At 41.1% G+C, this 23,993-nt stretch overlaps 1 protein-coding gene across 2 annotated transcripts; it reads right to left on the bottom strand.

Annotated features, from left to right (window-relative positions):
* Positions 1 to 14,562: 14,562 nt before the first annotated feature.
* Positions 14,563 to 22,736, bottom strand: LOC122701050. 2 transcript variants are annotated; one of them, XM_043914064.1, is made up of 4 exons: positions 22,558 to 22,736; positions 22,310 to 22,400; positions 16,890 to 17,066; positions 14,563 to 14,848 (listed from the first exon to the last, which is right to left on the bottom strand). In XM_043914064.1, exons 2-4 carry the CDS (start codon positions 22,374 to 22,376, stop codon positions 14,658 to 14,660), a joined length of 435 nt encoding a protein of 144 aa, XP_043769999.1. In that variant the 5' UTR covers positions 22,377 to 22,400; positions 22,558 to 22,736; the 3' UTR covers positions 14,563 to 14,657. The 2 variants fall into 2 exon arrangements, with proteins under 2 accessions (XP_043769999.1, XP_043769998.1); XM_043914063.1 differs by having other exon boundaries at positions 22,310 to 22,396; positions 22,558 to 22,698.
* Positions 22,737 to 23,993: the final 1,257 nt, after the last annotated feature.

Genomic DNA, 23,993 nt, shown 5'->3' with positions numbered 1-23,993 from the left:
TAACCCAGTGTGGGTCTTTATTGTCCAGGATTGCCAATGACGATTAAGACCAAATCCACCAGAAGGGCCGTCTGGTGGTAGCTCATCACCACATTCATTCTTATTTACTTATTAATTTTTTTTTTTATTTTGAAGTAATTTTAGATTTCTCAAAGTGTTTCAAAAACAGTTCAGAGTTCTAGTACCCCCTCACCCACCTTCCTCTTATGTTTACATCTTAGATAACCACAGTACAATTACTGAAATTAGGAAATTAGCATTGAAATAATACTGTTAGCTAATAGACCTCATCTGACTTTTGCCACTTTTCACTAATGTCCTTTGTCTGGTACAGGATCCAATTCTTTGCATTTAGTTGTTTATGTCTCCTCAGTCTCCCATACTCTGTGACAGTTTTGGAGTCTTTATTTCACTGACCAGTTGTTTTTTTAGAAATTTGAGATTGTTTGAAGTTTTCTCATGATAAGATTGAAGCTATGTTTTTTGGCAAGTATCCCACAGAAATGGTATGTCTCATAGCCTTTCATGAAATGGGACATGGGTATGGAACTCCAGTGCATCTTATCAGGAGCTACATAGTTAAAAACATTATTTATTTGGTTGCACTGGATCTTAGTTGCAACACATACAATCTTCAGTCTTCGTTGTGACACGTGGGTTCTTTAGCTGTGGCATACGAACTCTCAGTTGCAGCATGTGGGATCTAGTTAAACTCAGCGCCCCCTGCACCGGGACCATGAAATCTTAGCCATTGTACCACCAAGGAAGTCCCAGAAGTTACATGATGTTGCTGCTGCTGCTGCTAAGTCGCTTTAGTCATGCCCGACTCTGTGCGACCCCATAGATAGCAGCCCGCCAGGCTCCCCTTTCCATGGGATTCTCCAGGCAAGAATACTGGAGTGGGTTGCCATTTCCTTCTCCATACATGATGTTGACGTTGTATCAACTGGTGATGCTTATCTTGATTGGTTTTTTAAGGTGATGTCAGCCAGGTTTCTCCAACATAAAGTTACTGCTTTTTCTCTTTGCAATTAATAACAAATTGCAAAATTGTGCTGTTGTAACAAATGGATATCAGTAAAAAACAAAAACAAAACAAAACCAAAAAACTTAGGGGTTTAATACAAGAAAAGTTCATTTCTAAGTTATTTAAACCCATATAGATGTTCCTGACTGGGCAGCTTCCCTCTAAGAGTGAGGAAGTGGCCAGACTCTTTCTTTCCTACAGTTTGGTTCTCCCATTCCCTGGGATTCTTGGGATCTTGGTTAAGTGTTCTGCATCCAGCTTATTGACAAGAAGAGAGTCTAGAGGATTATGCAGCCTGCCCCAGGGGTCAGGCCTCAATTACGTGGCTTTCGAGGAAGTAGTTTATTCAAATGCAGCTTGCAGGATCAAGGTACCAGGTTTAGAGCCAGTATGGCTTGGTAGTGGGGTTCCCCAGTGGCTCTGAGGTAAAGAATCCACCTGCATTGCAGGAGACACAGGAGATGCAGCTCTGATCCCTAGGTTGGGAAGATCCCCTGGGTGAGGGCATGGCAACCCACTCCAGTATTCTTGCATGGAAAATTCTATGAACAGAAAAGCCTGGCATGGCCTCGAGAGTCAGAAGCATAGCTTCAAATTCCAGTCTAGAAACTTGGGCAACATATGTCATCTCGCCAGGCCTCAGTTTCCCACTTGTACTAAAGGGATAGTGTTATCACTTGCCTGATGAGTGGGATTGTAAGAGCTGCCAACATAGCTCCCTGGCAAGAAGCAAATACTAGCCATCAGCAAATGACTCCAGTTTGAAAGTAGCTCCCTCCATGCTCTAGGGAGAGAGAGGACTACCAGAAAGAGTGATGTGGAAGGCATAGCCCTGGCCCACTTCCTTCAGACCATGCTGACCTCACTGAGGTTACAGCTGCTTCTGTGTCTCAGGATCCCCTCTCCCTTTTCATTTCCTCCCCAGAGCTCCATAGTCACTGGCACCGTGACTGCACAGGCCACAGCACAGCTTGCTTACATCTTCATCTTCATGTGGCTGCTGACTCCAGCTGCCAGGGGCACCACCAGAGCTGACATGCTCTTAGAACCTCCTGGAAATTCCCCACTCAGGCTTGATGCGAGGAAGAAGCAGTACTTTAGGGGAACAGCAAAGAGTCACACAGGAATGGGAATCAGGGTGCTGAGGTTTGGGAAGGCAGCTGGAGAGTGAGCAGGGCTATATTATGGGAGGTTCCACGTGGTGGAAGGACTCAGGCTTTAGATGGAGGGCTGAAGAGGGCCATGGCAGAGGTAAGTACAGAAGCAGGAAGAGGATTGGGTTTTCATACTAGGAAGCTCTCTCAGACTGTAGGGTGCAGGTAGAAAGACAACAGGAAGACAGTGCAGGGAGGGGATTTATTTACTTTTTAAACATTTTACTTTGGATTGGAGTACAGCTGATTAACAAACAATGTTCTAATAGTTTTCCCATGAACAGCAAAGGGCCTCAGCCATAAAAATACATGTATCCATTCTCCCTCCCAAACTCCCCTCCCATCCAGGCGACCACACAACAACGAGCAGAGTTCCATGTGTTATACAGTAGGTCTCCATTGGTTATCTATTTTAAATAGAGCAGCGTGTTACATGTCTATCCCCAACTCCCTAACTATCCCTTCCCTCCAACCTTCCCCCTGGCAACTGTGTGTTCTCTTGTCTGTGAGTCTCTCTCTTTTTTCCTAGTAAGTAAGTTCACTTTTATAGTAAGTTCATTTGCATCATTTCTTTTTAGATTCCACATATAGGGATGTCATATGATATTTCAGGGAGGGAGTTTAAACAGAGAAGTAGTAGGGACCTGCCCAGGGCAAGCACTCTTTCACATTGCATAACTGAGAGTAATTGATACAATTCTATGCACTTCTATTTGCCCTGCTGCCACTTGCCTCCTCACCAAGAGTAGGGAAGAGGGCAAAGTACCACTCCTGTTCAATGTCTACATTCCTTCCCTTGGCTATTCATAGTTAGCTCTGGATTCCTGTCCTCTGGGCTGGGTTTAGGACTTCCCACCTAGATAAAGCCCTTTGCTGCCAATTCCTCCTTAGTCCCTGCCAGAGCTCTGGGATAAGCCCTATGTCTGAGGAGCTCCACAGAATTCTGTGTTTACATTGTACAGTTGGACAAATCATGAATCACTGATTTAAAAATCAGTGGTTTTTACAATTTGCTCTTTATAATTTGAAAATTTGCCCAGGTTATTTTATTTAGAATAATCTTTATTCATATATTGTAGGATTTGTGTGTGTAATGCTCAGTTATGTATGACTACAGCCTGCCAGGCTCCTCTGTCCATGGGAATTTTCCAGCAAGCATACAGCATTGGGTTGCCATATCCTCCTCCGGGATTGTCGGATTTACATACAGTAAAATGTAAATGTGTTGACTAATGAGTTTTGACAAATGTGCCCAGGTAACCACTCCTTCAGACAAGATATAGAAGCTCTCTCCCCCTATATCCTCAAGGTCCCCCAGTCTCCTTGAAGTCCACCTGACTCTGGCCCCAGGCTTCCACCTGCATCTTCGCTGTCCCACCCTGGAAGAGTCAGGCAGCTCTTCTGCTCATAAAGTAAGTCCTCTACATATGAATCTCCAAGTTGTAAACTTTCAAAGATGTGAATGTGCACTTGTGTGTCCGGTCACATAAGTTAGTTCATGTGTCTGGCAGACTTTGTCACATGCGTGGACCCTCCACAAGTGGCTGTGCTTTTGTGTACTGTACAGAGTACAGTAGTATAATATCTTTATTTGAAGCTAGATCTGCTCTAGAATGACTTTGCTGAACTCCTTGCTGTCCAGCACGAGGAGCTTATCAATGAAGAGCTGAGGGAATTGGAGGCCCAGAGAAAGCATGAAGAGAGACAGGAGGAAGAAGTAACTGAATGTATTGCTGATTCTGATCGTGACGCCAGTTGTCTTGCTGTTCACACTGTTTGCTGAACCCGGGGTGGGCAAGGCACAAGCTAAGAGGCTGGAAGAAGACGTGAGGAGCCGTAGGAGCTGCAGACACATTTATTCTCTCCTGGCTGGCATGGCAGCCATAACATAACCTCATAAAACGTAATCATTATGCTGCTCCAGTGTAGCCCCAGGGAAGCAGCAGCCAGGGCTTTCATAGTGAAGCTCATAGAGGCATACCACACACAGCCCCCAGGACTTTTCCAGTGGAGCTTATATAATAAAAGTAGCCCCTGTCCAAGCGAGTACCTCCTGTCACACGTGAGCAGTGCTATAAATGATCTCAGCTGTTACGTAATCATTATTTACAAAACGTGGGGCAAGAGCAAGAGGCTGTGGGGTGAGAGAGATGGACCACATCATCTTGGCTAATTTGCTCTTTCCCTACACTGAAGAACCCAAGAGATTAACGATGCAGGAAATGGCAAGGGGATTCTCTTTGTTTGAGGAGGCACTGTTAGTTTTTGAGGCCCAGGACCTGAAAGTAGGATGGTACACAATGATTGCAGCAGCTGGTCAGTATGCAGTCCAGTGTTATGTCTCATCTATGAAAAGAAAAAGAGCTACTAACTAGACATCACTGGATCGTTTTTTCAAGAGAGTAGATAGAATTGAATTCAGTAGGAACCAGAACCTGTGCCATCAATATCAGGCTTGAGTGAAATTGAAGATTGCCTTTCATCTCCTATTGCTCACAATCCTTCGCCTCTATCATTTCCCTCCTCCTCTCCTTCCTCCAGTCAGTAACTCTTCTTGTCTGTTTACTTGATGCCAGCCCCTGTATGCCAGCCGTTTTACTGTACTACTGTATTTTTCAAGGTACTGTACTGTAAGATTATGTTGACTAAAAAATATTAGTCACAATCTGTAAATAGAGTTATTTCATTCGTTGGAAATGTTGGGAGACAGCATCTCAATAGTTCTGAGGAGGTGGAAGTGGGAGTCAGGTTATACACAAGCTTGCAACAAAGCAGCGGGGTGGGCAGGCAGTCTAAACATCAAAGATGTAAGTAAGGAAACTCAGATATCAAGTTAAGGCAGTTAGCATTCTCCTATGTATGCTAAGACATCAGCCTTTGGGCTCACTGGATTTATTCCTTTCATGTGCCCCACAGCTATCTGGGGGCCAAATCCTGTTTCCTGACTGTTTATATCCTTAATTCCTCGTTCACTGTAAGGGTTGGCAGGTGAGGCAGATGGCTGCTTCTTGTATTCCCCCAGCTCTTCAGGATTCACTGTGGAGGGTGTCGGCAACTGCTGGATCCCAGGCATTGTGTTCCCTTTCCCACATTCACATTTGGAGGGCCAGAATCACAGATAGCTGTGAAATATTTTTGCCCACCATTATGCAGGAAGTATTTCATTTCACAATTAAAAACATTTTCTTTATTTTTTGTGTTTGTTTTTCATTTATTATTTGTGTGAAAACATTATAAAACCTTTTACAGTACAGTACTATATAGCCAGTTGTGTTAGTTGGGTACCTAGTCTAACTTTGTTGGACTTAACGAACAAACTGGACTTACAAATGTGCTCTCAGAATGGAACTCACTTGTAAGAAGGGCACTTAACTCTACTGGACCGAACTGAGGTGCTATTTGGCACCACCTAGGCACAAGGCTATGGGCAACATAGGTTCTGGGGGGCCAGCTCTTCTCAGCAACAACTCTTCCCCATGGAAGGAGGAGGTCAGGGCACTGTTTCCACCAGGTTTCAAGTCCTTCCACCCTGCCCTCCTCCCCGACACTCACTTTCTGGGCTGGGAAGACAGAAGGAGGGTGTGAGATTCTCTTCCTTGTAGATTGAAAATAGCATCTGTTGACTGAAAAAAAAAGACAACCTATAAGTTGTCACCCTGCTCATTTAACTTATATGCAGAGTGTGTGTTAGTTGCTCAGTCATGTCTGACTCTTTGCAACCCCATGGACTATAGTCTGCCAGCCTCCTCTGTCCATGGGATTCTCCAGTCAAGAATACTGGAGTGGGTTGCCATTCCTTTCTCCAGGGGATTTTCCCCACCCAGGGGCTGAACCCAGGTCTCCTGCACTGCAGGCAGATTCTTTTTTGTCTGAGCCACCAGGGAAGCCCAAGCTTTCCATATGGAAGTCAAATTCTACAAACTTTAAAATAGTTTTAATCTTGGGATTTGGCATCGGAAGAGTCCTTTTTTCTCTTATTGTTTTGTTGTTGAACTCAAGTTCATGTGCCTGATGTACAGTGAGGTCAAAGAAACTAAAACATCACAGTTTGGAGCAGAGAAAGATTTACTGCAAGGGCCATGCAAGAAGAATGGGTGGCTTGTACTCAGAAAACCTGAGCTCCCCAATGATTTTGGGGGAAGAGTTTTCATGGGAAAAATTTAGCCAGAGGTCTGCAGACTGTTGGCTTCCCTGGTGGCTCAGATGGTAAAGAATATGCCTGCAATGCGGAAGACCTGGTTTTGATTTCCTGGGTCTGGAAGATTCCCTGGAGAATTTTCCTCTGATTGGATGGGGTGTGATAACAGGGTGGTGTTACAGGAATCTCAACCATCAGTCCTTTTGTTCCAACCAGTCTTGGGTCTATGTGCTTGTGTTCAGTGTAAAGTTACCATCTTCTACCTGGGTGGGTATTCAAGGGATTAGATCTGATAGAGTGCCTGAAGAACTATGGATGGTTTGTGACACTGTACAGGAGGCAGTGATCAAGACCATCCCCAAGAAAAAGAAATGGAAAAAGGCAAAATGGTCATCTGAGGAGGCCTTACAAATAGCTGAGAAAAGAAGAGAAGTGAAAGGCAAAGGAGAAAAGGAAAGATATACCCATCTGAATGCAGAGTTCCAAAGAATAGCATGGAAAGATAAGAATGCTTTCCTCAGTGATCAGTGTAAGGAAATAGAGGAAAACAATCAAATGTGAAAGACTAGAGATCTCTTCAAGAAAATTAGAGATACCAAGGGAACATTTCATGCAAAGATGGGCACAATAAAGGACAGAAATGGTATGGATCTAACAGAAGCAGAAGATATTAAGAAGAGGTGGCAAGAATACACAGAAGATGATTGTTTTGGGGTGAAATGTCCTATAGATATCAATCTGTGGGAGAAGGCAAGGGTGGGATGTTTAGAGAGAACAGCATTGGAACATGTATATTATCTAGGGTGAAACAGATCACCAGCCCAGGCTGGATGCATGAGACAAGTGCTTGGGCCTGGTGCACTGGGAAGACCCAGAGGAATCGGGTGGAGAGGGAGGTGGGAGGGGGGATCGGGATGGGGAATACATGTAAATCCATGGCTGATTCATGTCAATGTATGACAAAAACCACTACAATATTGTAAAGTAATTAGCCTCCAACTAATAAAAATAGATGGAAAGCAAACACACAAACAAAAAGAATACACAGAAGAACTACACAAAAAAGATATTCATGACCCAGATAACTATGATAGTGTGATCACTCACCTAGAACCAGACATCCTGGAATGCAAAGTCAAGTGGGCCGTAGGAAGCACCACTATGAACAAAGCTAGTGGAGGTGACGGAATTCCAGTTGAGCTATTTCAAATCCTAAAAGATGATGCTGTGAAAGGGCTGACTCAATATGCCAGCAAATTGGGAAAACTCAGCAGTGGCCACAGGACTGGAAAAGGTCAGTTTTATTCCAATCCCAAAGAAAGGCAATGCCAAAGACTGGTCAAACTATCACACAATTGCACTCATCTCACACGCTAGCAAAGTAATGCTCAAAATTCTCCAAGCCAGGCTTCAACAGTACATGAACCATGAACTTCCAGATGTTCAAACTGGATTTAGAAAAGGCAGAGGAGTCAGAGACCAAATTGCCAATATCTGTTGGATCATCGAAAAAGCAAGAGAGTTCCAGAAAAACATCGACTTCTGCTTTATTGACGATGCCAAAGCCTTTGAATCTGTGGATCACAACAAACTGTAAAATTCATAAAGAGATGGGAATACCAGACCACCTGACCTGCCTCTTGATAAATATGTATGCAGGTCAAGAAGCAACAGTTAGAGCTGGACATGGAACAATAGACTGGTTCCAAATAGGGAAAGGAGTACATCAAGGTTGTATACTGTCACCCTGTTTATTTAACTTAAATACAGAATATATCATGCAAAATGCCAGGTTGGATGAAGTACAAGCTGGAATCAAGATTGCCAGGAGAAATATCAATAACCTCAGATACGCAGATGATACCACTCTTATGGCAGAAAGAGAACTAAAGAGCCTCTTGATGAAAGTGAAAGAGGAGAGTGAAAAACTTGGCTTAAAACTCAATATTTAGAAAACTAAGATCATGGCATCCAGTTCCATCACCTCACAGCAAATAGATGGGGAAACAATGGAAACAGGGACAGACTTTATTTTTTTGGGCTCCAAAATCACTGCAGATGGTGACGGCAGCCATGAAATTAAAAGACGCTTGCTCCTTGGAAAGAAAAGTTATGACCAACCTAGACAGCATGTTAAAAAGCAGAGACATTACTTTGCCAACAAAGGTCCGTCTAGTCAAACCTATGGTTTTTCCAGTAGTCATGTATGGATGTGAGAGTTGGACTATAAAGAAAGCTGAGTGGTGAAGAATTGATGCTTTTGAACTGTGGTGTTGGAGAAGACTCTTGAGAGTCCCTTGGACTGCAAGGAGATCCAACCAGTCCTTCCTAAAGGAGATCAGTCCTGAGGGTTCATTGGAAGGACTGACATTGAAGATGAAACTCTAATACTTTGGCCACCTAATGTGACGAACTGTCTCATTGGAAAAAGACCTTGATTCTGGGAAAGATTGAAGGTAGGAAATGGGGATGATAGAGGATGAGATGGTTGGATGGCATCACCGACACGATGGACATAAGTTTGAGCAAGCTTGGGGAGTTGGTGATGGTAGAGAAGACTGGCGTGCTACAGTCCACGCGGTCGCAAAGAGTCAAACACGACTGAGCAACTAAACTGAACTGAACCTGGGTGGGGGTCTTAATTCCTATATAAGAACTCAGAGATACATTCTTATGTATATCTCTTGAAGAAGAACCAAGACCCTGCTTTATTATTGCACTATTGTTTCTTGATTGCTCCTCCTTGGCTTCTGTTTTCCCTCTCTTCCCTAATTAGTAATTGACTCTGTTTTTTGGAACTAGGAAGGTCTCGGAGGCTAAAGTTTTTCCTACAAACAAGAAAAGGCAAACACAGAAAGGCTTTCATACCCAGGAGGGCCCCACAGAGTCCTTCTTAGTTTCAATCCCTCCTTTTCTTTGATAGTACCGAATTTTGAGGGGAACAGGTATTGGACAAGAAAGGGGATAACGTTTTTACAGATCTTACATAGCACTGCTGATTACAATTAAAATCTTCAGTATGTTGACTCATGTTAAAAGTATGTAAAATCATTATGGGTTTGTTCTATGAAAGATTTCATTTTCAACATAAAATCTCATGTCTATCTAGAAATATCACAAATTAGCTTTTCTTTTTATTGGAGATTAAAATTTAGCTCATGCATACAAAGAACTTGTACTCATCCTTCTCAAGCTCTTCCAAAAGACTGAAGAGGTGTGAACACTTCCAAAGACATTCTATGAAGCCACCGTCACCCTGATACTAAAACCAGAAAAACATACCACGAAGAAAGAACATTATAGGCTAATATCTTTGAATATAGATTCTCAACAAAATATTAGCAAACACAGATGGCAACACATAAAAAAGATCATATATCACAACCAAGTTTGATACATCCCAAGTTTACAAGGATGGCTCAAAGTACACAAATCAATCAATGTGATACAACACATCATTAAAAGAAAAGACAAAAGTTACATGATCATCTCAATAGATTCAGAAAAAGCATTTTATAAAATTCAATATCCATTAATTATAAAAACTCATAAAAGTGAGTATAGAGGGAACATATGTGAGCATAATAAAAGCTACTTATGACAAACCTATAGCCAATATAATACTCAGTGGTGAAAAGCTGAACACCTTCTTACTAAAATCTGGATCAAGGCAAAATCTGGATCAATATTCTTACTAAAATCTCACTCACAACACTTATATTCAACATGATATTGGAAGTGATCAGATAAGAAAAATAAGTAAAGGTATCCAAATTGGAAGGGAAGAGGTAAAATTGTCATTATATACTGATGACATGATCCTACATATAGAAAACTCTAAAGACTCTACACAAAAACTGCTAGAATTGATAAACAAATTCAACAAGGTAGTAGGATACAAGATCAACACAGAAATCTGCATTTATTTACACTAACAAGGAAATATCAGAAAGGGAATGTAAAATTATGTTTCAAAAAGAAATGCTTAAGAATAAACCTGACTAAGGATATAAAAGACTTACATGTTGAGAACTATAAAACATTAATAAAAGAAACTGAAGGTGATTCAAAGAAATGGAAAGACATTCCATGCTCTTGGATTGAAAGAATTAATACTGTTTAAAATAGCCATACTACCCAAAGCAATCTACAAGTTTAATGTAATTCCTAGCAAATGACCCATGACATTTTTCACAGAACTAGAATAAATAATCCTAAAATTTACATGGAACCATAAAATTCAGAATTGCAGCAATTCTGAGAAAAAAGAACAAAGTAGGAGGCATTACCCTCCCAGACTTCAGACAATACTACCAAGCTATAGTAATCAAAACAGTTGTGGTACTGGCACAAAAACAGATGGATCAATGGAACAGAATGAAGAGCTCAGAAATAAACCCACACCTCTGATCAATTTACCTTTGACAAAGGGGGGCAATGGGAAAGTCTCTTCAGCAAGTGGTATTGGGGAAGTTTGACAACCTCAATGAAGTTATAACACATCGTCACACCATACACAAGAATAAACTCAATGATTCAAAGACTTAAATATAAGACATGATACCATAAAACTCCTAGAAGAGAACATAGGAAAAACATTCTCTGCCCATAACAACAACAAAAAGACAACCTGCAGACCAGGAGAAAATACTTACAAATGATATGACTGACAACGGCTTAATTTACAAATAGCTCATATAATTGAACAACAAAAAATTAAACAATCCAATGAAAAAATGGGAAGAACTAAATAGACATTTCTCCAAAGAAGACATAGATGGCCACCAGAGACATGAAAAGGTGTTCAATATTGTTAATTATTAGAGAAATGCAAATCAAAACTATGTTCTAGCAATCCCACTCCTGGGCATACACACCGAGGAAACCAGATCTGAAAGAGACACGTGTACCCCAAAGTTCATCACAGCACTGTTTATAATAGCCAGGACATGGAAGCAACCTAGATGCCCATCAGCAGACGAATGGATAAGAAAGCTGTGGTACATATACACAATGGAATATTACTCAGCCATTAAAAAGAATACATTTGAATCAGTTCTAATGAGATGGATGAAACTGGAGCCCATTATACAGAGTGAAGTAAGCCAGAAAGATAAACACCAATACAGTATACTAATGCATATATATGGAATTTAGAAAGATGGTAACGATAACCCTATGTGCAAGACAGAAAAAGAGACACAGATGTATAGAACAGACTTTTGGACTCTATGGGAGAAGGCGAGGGTGGGATGTTCTGAGAGAACAGCATCGAAACATGTATATTATCAAGTGTGAAACAGATCACCAGTCCAGGTTGGATGCATGAGACAAGTGCTCGGGGCTGGTGCACTGGGATGACCCAGAGGGATGGGATGGGGAGGGAGGTTCAGGATGGGGAACACATGTAAATCCATGGCTAATTCATGTCAATGTATGGCAAAAACCACTACAATACTGTAAAGTACTTAGCCTCCAACTAATAAAAATAATTGGGAAAAAAATAAAGTAAAAAGGAATTTTTTAGGAAAAAAAAATTTGTATTTTAATAAAGAGCAACAAAACAAAACAAAACTAAGTTCTCACATTGGTCAGAATGGCCATAATTAAAGTCTATGAATGACAAATGCTGGAAAGGATATGGAGAAAAGGGAACTCTCCTATACTGTTAGTAAGAATGTAAGTTATGCAGCCACTATGAAAAGCAGTATGGAGGTTCCTCAGAAAACTAAAAATAGAGTTGCCATATGATCCAGCAATCCCACTCCTGGGTATACATCTAGACAAAACTACAATTCAAACACATACATTCACTCCTCTGTTTATAGCAGCACTATTCACAATAGCCAAGCCATGGAAACAACCTACATGTCTGTCAACAGATGAATGGATAAAGGTGTGGTGTGTGCTTGCTAAGTCACTTCAGTCAAGTCCGACTCTTTGAAACCCTATGGACTGTAGCCCTCGAGGCTCCTCTGTCCATGGGATTCTCCAGGCAAGAATACTGGACTGGGTTGTCATGTCCTCCTCCAGTGGATCTTCCTGACCCAGGGATTGAACCTGCATCTCCTGCGGCTCCTGTGATGCAGGCAGATTCTTTACTGCTGAGCCACCCGGGAAGCCTAAAGATGTGGTACATATATACAATGAAATATTACTCATAGAAAAGAATGAAATAATGCCATTTGCAGCAACATGGCTGGAACTAGAGATTATTATAGTAAGTTAGGTAAGTCAGAAAGAGAAAAGCAAACACCATATGACATCACATATATGTGGAATCTAAAATAGAACACAAGTGAACTTATCTATGAAACAGACACACAGACAGAGTATAGACTTGCAGTTGCCAAGGGGGTGCAGAAGGGATGGAGTGGGAGTTTGGGTTGGCAGATAGAAACTGTTATATATAGAATGGATAAACAACAAGGTCCTACTATATAGCATAGGGAACTACATTCAATATCCTGTCATAAACCATAGTAGAAAAAATATGAAAAAGAATGTATATAACTGAGTCACTTGTAAATCAACTATACTTCAATAAAAAAATATTATCTCATGCTTGTGCAGTGTAATATCAATGGGAAAATGTAAATTACCTTCCTGGTCCTTAATTATTAAACACTTGGTAAGTATTCCTTTTTTTCCAAGGAAATCTTGAATTGGGGCAAACGACGATAATTGTAAAATTCTTCTATGATTCATTTAACAAGCACTGGCAAACAACACAAGATTATTAAATTCACTATATTCTATTTAACGGCTCCATAAACTGATGATCATTTGCAACACTGCACACTCAATGACTTTTAAATCTATCTGTGGCCCTTTTTTTCTTCTATGGTATTTTCCTTTTTCCTTATTTACTATTTTATTTCTTAAATTAATTTTTATTTTATCCTTAATTTTTTAAACAATTTTTATTTTAAAAGTATTTTAAAATTTATTTTTATTAGAGTTGTAACACTTGTCATAGAGGCTGCTTTAGAAAACTTGAGCAAAAACACTTCCAGTGAAATAAAGCAATAAGAAAAACATCTGCCTCTTATTTGTTTTCTCAGGTTAATCTCCCAAGGCAAAAATAAATAAATAGACAAAAGCAAAAATAAATAAATAGACAAAAGCAAAAATAAACATGTGGGACCTAGTCAAACTTACAAGCTTTTGCATAGCAAAAGACACCATAAACAAAACAAAAAGACAACCTAATGACTAGGAAAAAATGTTTCCAAATGATGGCCCAAGTGAGCACTGTAACTTGAAACTGCCAGGTGATTCTAAGAGCAATCAGGAGCAAGAACCACAGAGAGGTCTCAGTCTTGAGTTGGTATCTCTAGCAGACTGAGGGGAACTGTTTTCCAACCTGCAGGGAGGGGGCCTGTGCTCAGCTCACTGTGTTCACCAATCAGGCACAGATAGAGGCTTCTAGACAGGTCCATATATTTACTGACACCTTCCTCTTCCACTTTCCCTACTATTTTTTTTTTCACTGTTTAAGGAATTTTTATTAAAGCAAGAATTTTATAATCCAAATTACGTTTCCTTGCTCAGTTATCAATTCTGTTACTTAAAACAGAAGTGACATTCTGAGCTATTCCACAGTAAAGAATTACAAAATTAAAGAAAGGAATGCTTTAAATTTTTGTACTTTGCTGAAAATTCTTTTTCCCATGGTCTATAAAACATTAATTTGTTTTTATATTTTACTATTTTTTTGTGTTTTTTTTGTTGTTTTTAAAATCAATATTATGGGAAAAAAATTGCAAAATATAAAATAAATAAAAAAAGGAAAGGAAATTTTGAACCTTATGTACCGAGCAAATGCCAGGTCTAGCAAACATAGTGCTAGTCCTAGACCACTTTCCCTACTATTAGTCTTAGCTGCTGTGCTGCAGCCTCTGCCCGCTTTCCCATCTCTGTGTCCTAATGCACACTATCCCTGGGGCCAAATAGTACAGATCTCTTCAAAGTTCATGTAAATTCTTAACCTTTCCCTAATCAAATTCATGCTCTTCCACTTCTATCTAGCTTGTGTCTAGAACCATCAGCTTTGGCTACCTGAGCAGGGGTACCACTCTCATTCTTGTTTTTTGCATTGCTTTTTAAACATTTAATGTGTGCATATCCTTATTCTCAAAATGCCCTGGGATCTTCTTAAAAGAAGGGAGCCAACACTGATTGTGTGAGGGTGAATACACAAATAAAACTTGCTGAATCATAAATAAATTGACAACTGAACACACCTAGGGAAAATTTAATAGACATGAAAGAATTCATAAACCAAAAAAATAACTGTTTAATTCATAAATGGAGATGGCTGGGCCCTTGCAGGAGCTCAATAAAGCAGCTTCTCCAGGAAGAGAACAAAGATGACGGGAGGTGGGAGTCTGATCCTGGTCCCACTGTTGATGGCTGGTCTGCAATTTTTACTCTGGTTAGCAATTGGAAAACCCATATAAGTTATTGTCTCTTCGCAGAGATCTGCTTGTATGCATCTTTTCACTTCAATAGGCATGTCTTTAAGACCTGCAAGAAACCATAAATGTTACTTCCACTTCATCCTTCTTTATAATCCCTTTTTTACCACCCCAACCTGGGCTGGAGTAAAATAGAAACCAGGCCACACAATTTGAGTGTGAGTCATTAAATATGATTCTCTCTAACAGGGTTGGTATTCTCCAAACACAGGGCCTTCAAATCCTCAAATCCCCTCACAGCCCATCTCAGTCAAATATTGGAACCCTCATGGAACTTTATGAACCTTCTTTAAATAAGCTTTTTTCCAATTCCTATTATCACTTGGGGATCTAGCATTGTGTTTTTATGACATTTTATGTTTTAGACATTTTATGCAGATAATCGGAGAAGGCAATGGCAACCCGCTCCAGTACTCTTGCCTGGAAAATCCCATGGACGGAGGAGCCTGGTAGGCTGCAGTCCATGGGGTTGTGAAGAGTTGGACACGACTGAGTGACTTCACTTTCACTTTTCACTTTCATGCATTGGAGAAGGAAATGGCAACCCACTCCAGTGTTCCTGCCTGGAGAATCCCAGGGACGGGGGAGCCTGGTGGGCTGCCGTCTATGGAGTCGCACAGAGTTGGACACGACTGGAGTGACTTAGCAGCAGCAGCATGCAGATAATAATAAGAATCTCTTCCTTTTATTGGTCCTCAAATGACTTTGTTAGTAGCATCTTGCATGCTGCTGATCTATAAGGATTTGATGTTTCTGTGTTTTGGTTAGGTATAAACCCTTTCTGATTTTAAGGACATAAATCCAATCTCCTATTCTTTATCTTTTTAAAAATATCAATATCAGCCATAAAAAGGCTATCACTTTGATTGTATTCCCTGCCTTTCAAAGTGCCTTCAGATACATCCTTTCACATGCAGCTGTTGGTGATTTCACCTCACCTCCTCTGGGTGCCATTTCCAGTGACTGCTACGTTAAAGCAAAGAATCACTGTTATGCAAATCATAGAAAGTAGAAATGTGAGAACCTCAGAGACCAACCAAAATGACTAGCCCCTGTGATTATCTCATTGATGAAGAATTCAAGAAGGCTGAACTCCCCAGAATTAGCAGGAGGAAGAAGAAGAGCTATGAAAACAACCCAATCCTCACGGTACTCTGCCCACTGCTCTTCACACTATACTGTATTGTGTCCATGTGTGCTAAGTCGCCTCAGTTGTGTCTGACTCTTTGTGACCCTATGGGCTGTAGCACGCCAGGCTCCTCTGTCCATGGGATTCTCCAGGCAAGAATACTGGAGTGGGTTGCTATGCCCTCCTCCAGGGGATCTTCGTGACCCAGTGATTGAACCCATGCCTCCTGCACCTCTTGCATTGCAGGCGGACTCTTTACCGCTGAGCCACTGGGGAAGACCCACACTATGCTACTATTCGTAATGAATTTCTAATTTGTGTCCTCAGTTGGTTTAGAATTTTATGTAGGATCGTCTCAAATTAAGCACAGTAAATTATGCTTTATGATACCTTTGAGGAAAGTTTAAGTTTAGTCACTGCCTTTCTCCAAAGTTTTTACTTTCAAAGTTAAAAAAAACACAAAAAAACAGAAAAACAGGGTTAGAGGTAACACAAACTACCCGTGTTTCAAAAAACTAACCAAAGTTTGCAGAGGTTGAAAGGTCACCCAATATGCTGAAATAACTTCCTTAAAGATATCAGAAAGTCTGTTAATATGAGCATGCAAAAATTCATATATGAACAAATGAATGTGAGAAAACTAATTAGACATATTTTCAGAATCAAGCCACTCTGGGTATCCTTATTTCTAAGAGATTTGAACAAAAGCTTATTTCTCCTCAACCCCACCCTTAAGGCCTATGCCCCATAAGCTTGTGAGAGACTGCTACTTTAGGTGCGACCTGTTGGGTCTACATTGCATCCTAGAAAGTGAAAGTGAAGTTACTCAGTTGTGTCCGACTCTTTGCGACCCCATGGACTGCAGCCTACCAGGCTCCTCTGTCCATGGGATTTTTCAGGCAAGAGTACTGGAGTGGGGTGCCATTTTCTTCTCCAGAAGGACAAGTACCTAGAGACGTACCTGTGTTTATGATGCCAGAAAATTCAACACACTGCAGTCTATCTGCTTGGCACCACTTGAGATCGGTGTGACACTTTCTTCCCATCACAGCAAAGCATGTTGGACACTTATAGCCATTGGACTGGAATTTATTAACATCCTTCTCATCGAGGTCATTTATTTTAATCTCCCAGGAGACTGTATACAAAAATAAAAGGAAGAAAACTGGCTGGCTATTTACCACTGGCAGGCAAATTAAGCCATGCTCATGGAGCAGAATTAGAGTTAGATCTGCCCCATTCACCCTCCCCAATACCTTCCCCGGGCATTTTGTGTGTGACATTTAACACTGGAATTACCACAAAAATTCCTACCTTTATGGCGCTTACATTCTGATGGAGAAGGCAAACAGAAACGACACAGTATGTCAAGTGATGATAAATTGATAAATACTAGTGAGAAGACAAAACAGGACAGGAAGGGCAGGGTGTGATTGCAATTTATAGTATGGTTTGGGAAGTTCTCACTGAAAGAGAAACTTTTTTGAATGGAGTCCTAAAAGAGATCTTCTTCCAAATACCTGTACAGAATAACTAAGTCTTACAAATAAAGGGTATGGGATGTTCAAAGAAGGGGCTGACAAGAGGGAGCCTTAACCCCTGCATTCTCTGCCTTTGGGGCTTGATAACATCCTAGTGAACTGAAGTCCACTGACCAGCCCCTGTACCTCTATCCAAGTGTCCCCACTACCAGCTACTGTTAAGAACAAAGACTAGATCTGGCTGCCCCAGTGAAAGATGTGCAGCAGAGCAGGGAATAGAAGAAACGATGGATGAAGAAGTAGAAACCTGTGGAAAGCAAGAGCAAGTGGAAAAAAGGGAGTAAAAGTCAGTATTTATTAGCAAAACTTTTCTCAGACTACTGAAAGGTGATTTCAAATTAGTTAGCTTCCCCCTCCAACAGGACCTCCCCTCTCTGGCTCTGCCAAGCCCCACAGGGAGAGTAGAGTGACACCAGGGGGACATGCCCACTTGGTGTCTGCATACCCTCCCCTCATCCTTCCTGGATATCAACAATCCTGAAATTTCTTGCTCAAGTACCACAAGCAGTTTGCAGAGCAGGTGGAATGGGGGAGCTTGAACTTGAAAACTGGTGTGTCAGTGAAGGGGAAGGTGGGGTGGTGAGAGGAAGTGGGCTGGAGACCAGGGCGGGAATCTCTCAGTGCTGGCATTCCCTGGCATGGGATCCCAAAGAGCGGGGAAATCCCAGGCATTTTAGGTCACTCTGAAGGTACGTTTGTCCAGTAAAACAAAGATTCCATCTACACCTTTTTGTTTTTGGCCTAATGTGTACCTTTTAAATATTTAGCCGTGCTGCCCTGGGTGCTGCAAATGTGAGAGCAGCAAGCCTTCCATCCTGGGCAAGAGCAGGGGTTGGGGGCTTGGCTTCTGGGGGCTGACAGTCACATGCTACCATACGAAGAGGAAGAAGCAGAATCCAGATTAAAACCCTTTGAGATACTAAATAATCTAAAAATTTCACTTCTATTTCCAAAGAAAACAAAAACATTAATATGAAAAGATATATGCACCCCTGTTAGTGCAGCATTACTTACAAAGTCAAGATATGGAAGCAATCTAAATATCAATAGATGAATGGATAAAGATGTGTTTTATATATATATATACAATGGAATATTAGCAGTAGAAAAGAATGCCATTTTCAACAACATAGATGGATTTAGAGTATATTATGCTGCTGCTGCTAAGTCGAGTCAGTCGTGTCCGACTCTGTGCGACCCCAGAGATGGCAGCCCACTAGGCTTCCTCATCCCTGGGATTCTCCAGGCAGGAACACTGGAGTGGGTTGCCATTTCCTTCTCCAATGCAGGAAAGTGAAAAGTGAAAGTGAAGCCACTCAGTCGTGACTGACTCTTTGAGACCCCATGGACTGCAGCCTACCAGGCTCCTCCATCCATGGGATTTTCCAGGCAATAGTACTGGAGTGGGTTGCCATTGCTTTCTCTGATATTATGCTAAGTTAAATAATTCATCAAGGAAAATACAAATAGCATATGATTTAACTCATGCAGAATCTAAAAAACAAATTAACAAACATAACAAAATAGACTTATAAATTCAGAAAACAAGTGGTTGGAGGGGAGGGGTGTAGGAGGATGAGTGAAATAGATAAGGGAGATTAAGAAGTACAAACTTTCAGTTACAAAATAAACTGGTCAAACAGATGAAGTGTATAGCATGGGAAATATAGTCAATAAAATTGTAGTAACTTTGCACGGTGACATATGGTAACTAGATGTATCATGGTCATTTTGTAATATGTTAGAAATATCAAATCACTCTGTTGTATACCTGGAACTAACAGTGCTATAAGTCAATTATACTTCAATTAAAAAAATTAAAAAACCTACACTGTTACATTACTAGTAACTAAACTCCCCCCCCCCAAAACAAACAAACAAACAAACAAAATAAAACCTTGAGATTTAAGGTTTTTAAGGGTAACCTGGCCTGCCTTCCCTAGAGAGTCTTGCTTGATGGAACACATACAGAAAGGCAAAATTAATTTAAAAAATCAAACAAATTATAAAAATTTTAAGTCATTAAAGAGGTTTTCCAATTCATAGTTTCTCACCAATATGTCTCATATGCCCCTTTCTCTCTTTCCAAACTCTTTTACACCCCACTCTGATTGAAGCTACTTTCTCCAAGGTGTCTATTGAAACTGAGTTAAAATTTTAAAAATTAATAGTTTGGCTTCACCTGTTTCATTTCAGATGCTCAATAACCACATGTGACAGTGGCTAGTGACCACTGTCCCAAACAGTGTAGACACAGACCTATTGCTGATGCAGAAAATACCATTGGACAGCATTGCTCTAGAGTCTTTCATGGTAAGATGAACACAAATTGAAAATTGAAACTAAAGCATGTTGGTGAGAGTTTGAGCAACAGGCATTATCTGTTTCTAATGAGTAAATTAGGGTAATTTCTTTAAAGGGCAACTTGATAAATATAGAGTAAAAATTTAGATCCCACAAACTCTTTGATCCATCAATTCTTAGGTATTTTCCTACATGTGTAATTATACCAAGTCATTTACTGAAGTATTCCCTGTAATAATAAATGATTAAAAGTGACTGAAATGCTCATGGTTACATGGATTTGGGATGTCCATGAAATGGATATATACAGAATATGTTGTTCTAACATGCACTGATATGAAAAGCTCTCCAAGGTGTACCTTTAAGGGAAGATGTAGAATGCTAGGTATAAAATGCTGCCATGGGAAGAAAATGGTACATTTGAATATGTTTATAAATACATGAACCATCTTTGGAAAGGTAAACATGAAGGGGATAACTGGTTATCCACAGCTCCAAGAACTGAGCTGGGGGTCTACAGAGGAGAAGACAGTCTCCATCCTATACCTTTTTCATTTTATACCGGGGCATATATTATTTATTCCAAAAGTTATCTAATTAAAAACAAATAAATATAAGTAAATAAAAACAATGGGAAATAATAGAAAAGATAGGTCCTAAAGTTTTTTTTTGTCCCTTAAGAAAAGGCCTGGAAAAACCAAACATTCATAGGCAAAATTCCATAGACATTTTTTCCAAGAACATACACAAATTGCCAACAGGACTGAAATGACTCACAATATTTAGTCATTAGGAAAATGCAAATCACAACCACAATATTTCACCTTACACCTGACAGAATGGTCATCATAAAGAAAACAAGAGATAACAAATGCTGGTGAGGATGTGGAGAAAAGAAATTGTAAACTGGCATAGCTACTAATGGAAAACAGTATGGAGGATCCTCAAAAAATTAAATACAGTACCTCTGTATTTAGTCCAGCAATTTTACTTCTGGGAATACATTCAAAGGAAATGAAAACACTAAAAAAAAAAGATAGCTGCACCCCTATGTTCACAACAACATTATTCCTAACATCCAAGAATGGAAGCAACCTAAGTTTCCATCAATAGATGAATGAATAAAGAAATTGTGAGATCTCTCTCTCTCTTTATATATATGTGTGTGTATATATATAGATATCATCCATAAAAACCAAGGAAATTCTGCCATTTGTGGAAACATAGATGGACCTTGAGAACATTATGCTATGTAAAGTAAGCCAGACAGAAAAAGATATGTATGTATCTCACTTATATGCAGAATCTAAAACAAATTCATAGAGAAAGCAATCAGCTTTGTGGTTACCAGAGGTAATGGAAAGGGGCATTGGGAAAACGTGGTCAAAAGGCACAAACTCTCAGTGATAAGGAAAAAGTACTAGGGACATAATACTACATGATGCCTATAGTTAACACTGAAAGTTAGGAGAGTAAATCCTGAGTTCTCATCACAAGGGAAAAATTGAACGTACTCAGTAATTATTTCACAATAAATGTTAAGTCAAACCATTATGCTGCACACCTTAAACTTACACAGTGATGTACAGTGATGTATGTTAATTCTATATTAATAAAACCAGGAAAAAGGCTTATGGTAGAGAACATTCAAGCAAACTTCACTATAAATCATAACCACAAAACAAGCTCTGACCAGCAGAGTAAATGAGGGCAAATCTGAAGAAAAATGGTCACCAGGTTAAGTGTGGCAGTATTACTTCCTCCTCTCCCCTTGAAGTTGCCCTCGAGCCTCCCTGTGCCCTCTGGGGCCCAAGGCAATGATACCTGAACTGGAAGAAATACTGGAGTGGGTTGCCATGCCCTCCTCCCACAGGGATCAAATCAATGCAGGGATGTATCCTGCATTGCTGGCAGATTCTGAGTCACTTAGGAAGCCCATACTAGAGGCATGTGCGTGAGGGCTAAGTCACTTCAGTCGTGTCTGACTCTTTGTGACCCTGTGGCCTGTAGCCCGCCAGGCTCCTCTGTCCACGGGATTCTCCAGGCAAGAACACTGGAGTGTGTTGCCATGCCCTTCTCCAGGGGATCTTCCCGACAAGGGATCAAACCTGTATCTCTCATGTCTCCTGCACCAGCATGCGAGTTCTTTACCATTAGCCCCACCTGGGAAGCCCTGTGGATGGGCTCAGTTATTTGCCTGAGGCCAGGCAGTAAGGAGTTGGAGCTGATTTGAACTGACACTCAGGACTCTGTTCCCAGCACTGGTCGGTACATTGTAAGACCTATGAGGGCAGGGATGATGCCTGTATAGTCACTGCAGATGTCCATGCCGAGCATAGCACCCACAGGGAAAGTGTCACTGAGGTCTGCAGAATACAGACAAGAATGGAAGAACAAGGGTGGGAATGCAGGAATGAGCGCATTAATGAGAGAATGCAAAGAGGAATACAGAGGATAACTCAGCTAGGGATACAGGAATGTGGGTGGGGAAGCAGTGACGAGAGAATTTGGCTAGGGACACACCCTGTACACGTACCTGCGAGGAAAGGTGCCAAGGCCAGGCTACAGGCCAAGAGAAGGCTGCTGGGAGCTGCTTGTTGCATGGCTGATACCTTGTCCCCTTCTTTCTGAAAGACAGGAGCTAGTCAGCCCAGGTCCACAGGAAGAAACACCCAGTCTGTCCAGGATCGACCTCCCACAGGAATAGGCTTTCTGCCACTTGTGAACCCTTCCTGAGGCCCTACTTGCTGGGTGGGCCACTGTGAGCTTGGCCTTTGGAGGCACCTGGTATTCAGAAGTGGTCTGGGGCTCCTTCCGGCTTGTCCGCTACTTTCTATAGGGTTCCGGGAGCAAGTGGGCTGTGTCTAGCTCCCTGGTGTGTTGTGTGGCCAGGCAAGTGGCCACACGTGTTACCTAGCACCTGCACCCGGGAACACAGCTCTTCCTGGAGCGGGCCAGAGAGTACTGCGCAAGCGCAGGGGCGGGGCCTCTGCTTCCTAATTGGCCCATCCCTACTGGTCCCTCCTCTTGCTCTTCCCACACTTCGCGGGAGCTGTGGCCAACGAGATGCTAGAGCCTCAGAAGCTCACGTGACTGGAAAAAGGCTGATGGGCTGTTTCCGTGGTCCAGAGAATTGAGAGAAATGAGTTAAGCTGAGTTACCGCTTTTCCTCGTTGTTTGGTGTTCACTCACATACCCGCTTAAAGATATCTTATGGTGGCTGATCCAATTATCTGTCAACTCTAAACATCTCTGCTCCATCTCTTCAAAACAGGAAGCAAAGCAATAGTTACTAGGGGCTGGGGATGGGGGGCGGGGAGAGGAGGAAAGGGGTAGTTGTTCAATGGGTATAGAGGTCCAGGTTTGCAATATGAATTTCTAGTGATCTGTTGCACAATAATGTGACTATAGTTAAGACTATTGTATTATGTACTTAATTATTAAAATGGGAAATTTTATGGCTTTTCAAAACTGCGATTAAAAAAAAACACGAACTACTCCCTTGACATTTACATTGACTTCATTCTTTGTGATAAGTTCACTAGCTGCTAGGTCAGTTCTGACGACTCTTCAAAATTTTTTGAAATAATTTTATTTAATTATTTGTTTTTGACTGTTCTGGGTCTCTGTTTCTGGGGGCGCTTTTCTCTACTTGTGACGAGCAGGGGACTTCTCTTTTTGCAGAGCACAGAGTCTAGTGCTGACTCAGTAGTTGTGGTTCATGGGCTTAGTTGCTGCATAGCATATGGGATTTTCTTGTGTCAGGGATTGAACCTGTGTCTCCTGCATTGGCAGGTGGATTCTTTGCCACCAAGTCACCAGGGAAGCCCTCATCAAATGTTTTGACTCTTGGTTTATAATTTTCCTTGCTATAGCCCTGTGCAAAAGAACTTTCGGTCACAACAAAAAATGATCTATATCTGTGTTAGCATAGTACTGTGATGGGTTGGATGGGTCCCTAAAGTTATATCCATATCTTAATCTTTAACCTGTGAATATTGCCTTAGATGGCAAAAGATTTGATTAAGTTGGGGATCTTGAGACCTTTCCCCTAGATTATCTGGGTGGCCCTTAATATGTATTCTTAGAAGAGAGTAGCAGGAGGAGTTCTGAGAGACTCACAGAGGAGAAGACTCAGAGAGGAGAACAGGACTATGAGACTATGGAAGCAGAGGTTGAACTCATATGGCCACAAGGAATTCTGACAGCCACTAGAAGCA

Source organism: Cervus elaphus, chromosome 9, assembly GCF_910594005.1.
Source record: "Cervus elaphus chromosome 9, mCerEla1.1, whole genome shotgun sequence".
In the NCBI taxonomy this organism is placed as follows: Eukaryota; Metazoa; Chordata; class Mammalia; order Artiodactyla; family Cervidae; genus Cervus; species Cervus elaphus.
Note: the sequence above shows the minus strand (reverse complement) of the source record. Positions and strands in the feature narration are given on the sequence as shown.

Excerpts from the sequence above, each read along its gene's own strand:
- LOC122701050 (XM_043914064.1), bottom strand. The coding sequence starts at position 22,376 with ATGCAACAAGCAGCTCCCAGCAGCCTTCTCTTGGCCTGTAGCCTGGCC. Across the intron at positions 17,067-22,309 it reads CTTGGCACCTTTCCTCGCAG|TCTCCTGGGAGATTAAAATA; the intron begins GTACGTGTACAG and ends TTTTGTATACAG. Across the intron at positions 14,849-16,889 it reads TTCTGGCATCATAAACACAG|GTCTTAAAGACATGCCTATT; the intron begins GTACGTCTCTAG and ends GGTTTCTTGCAG.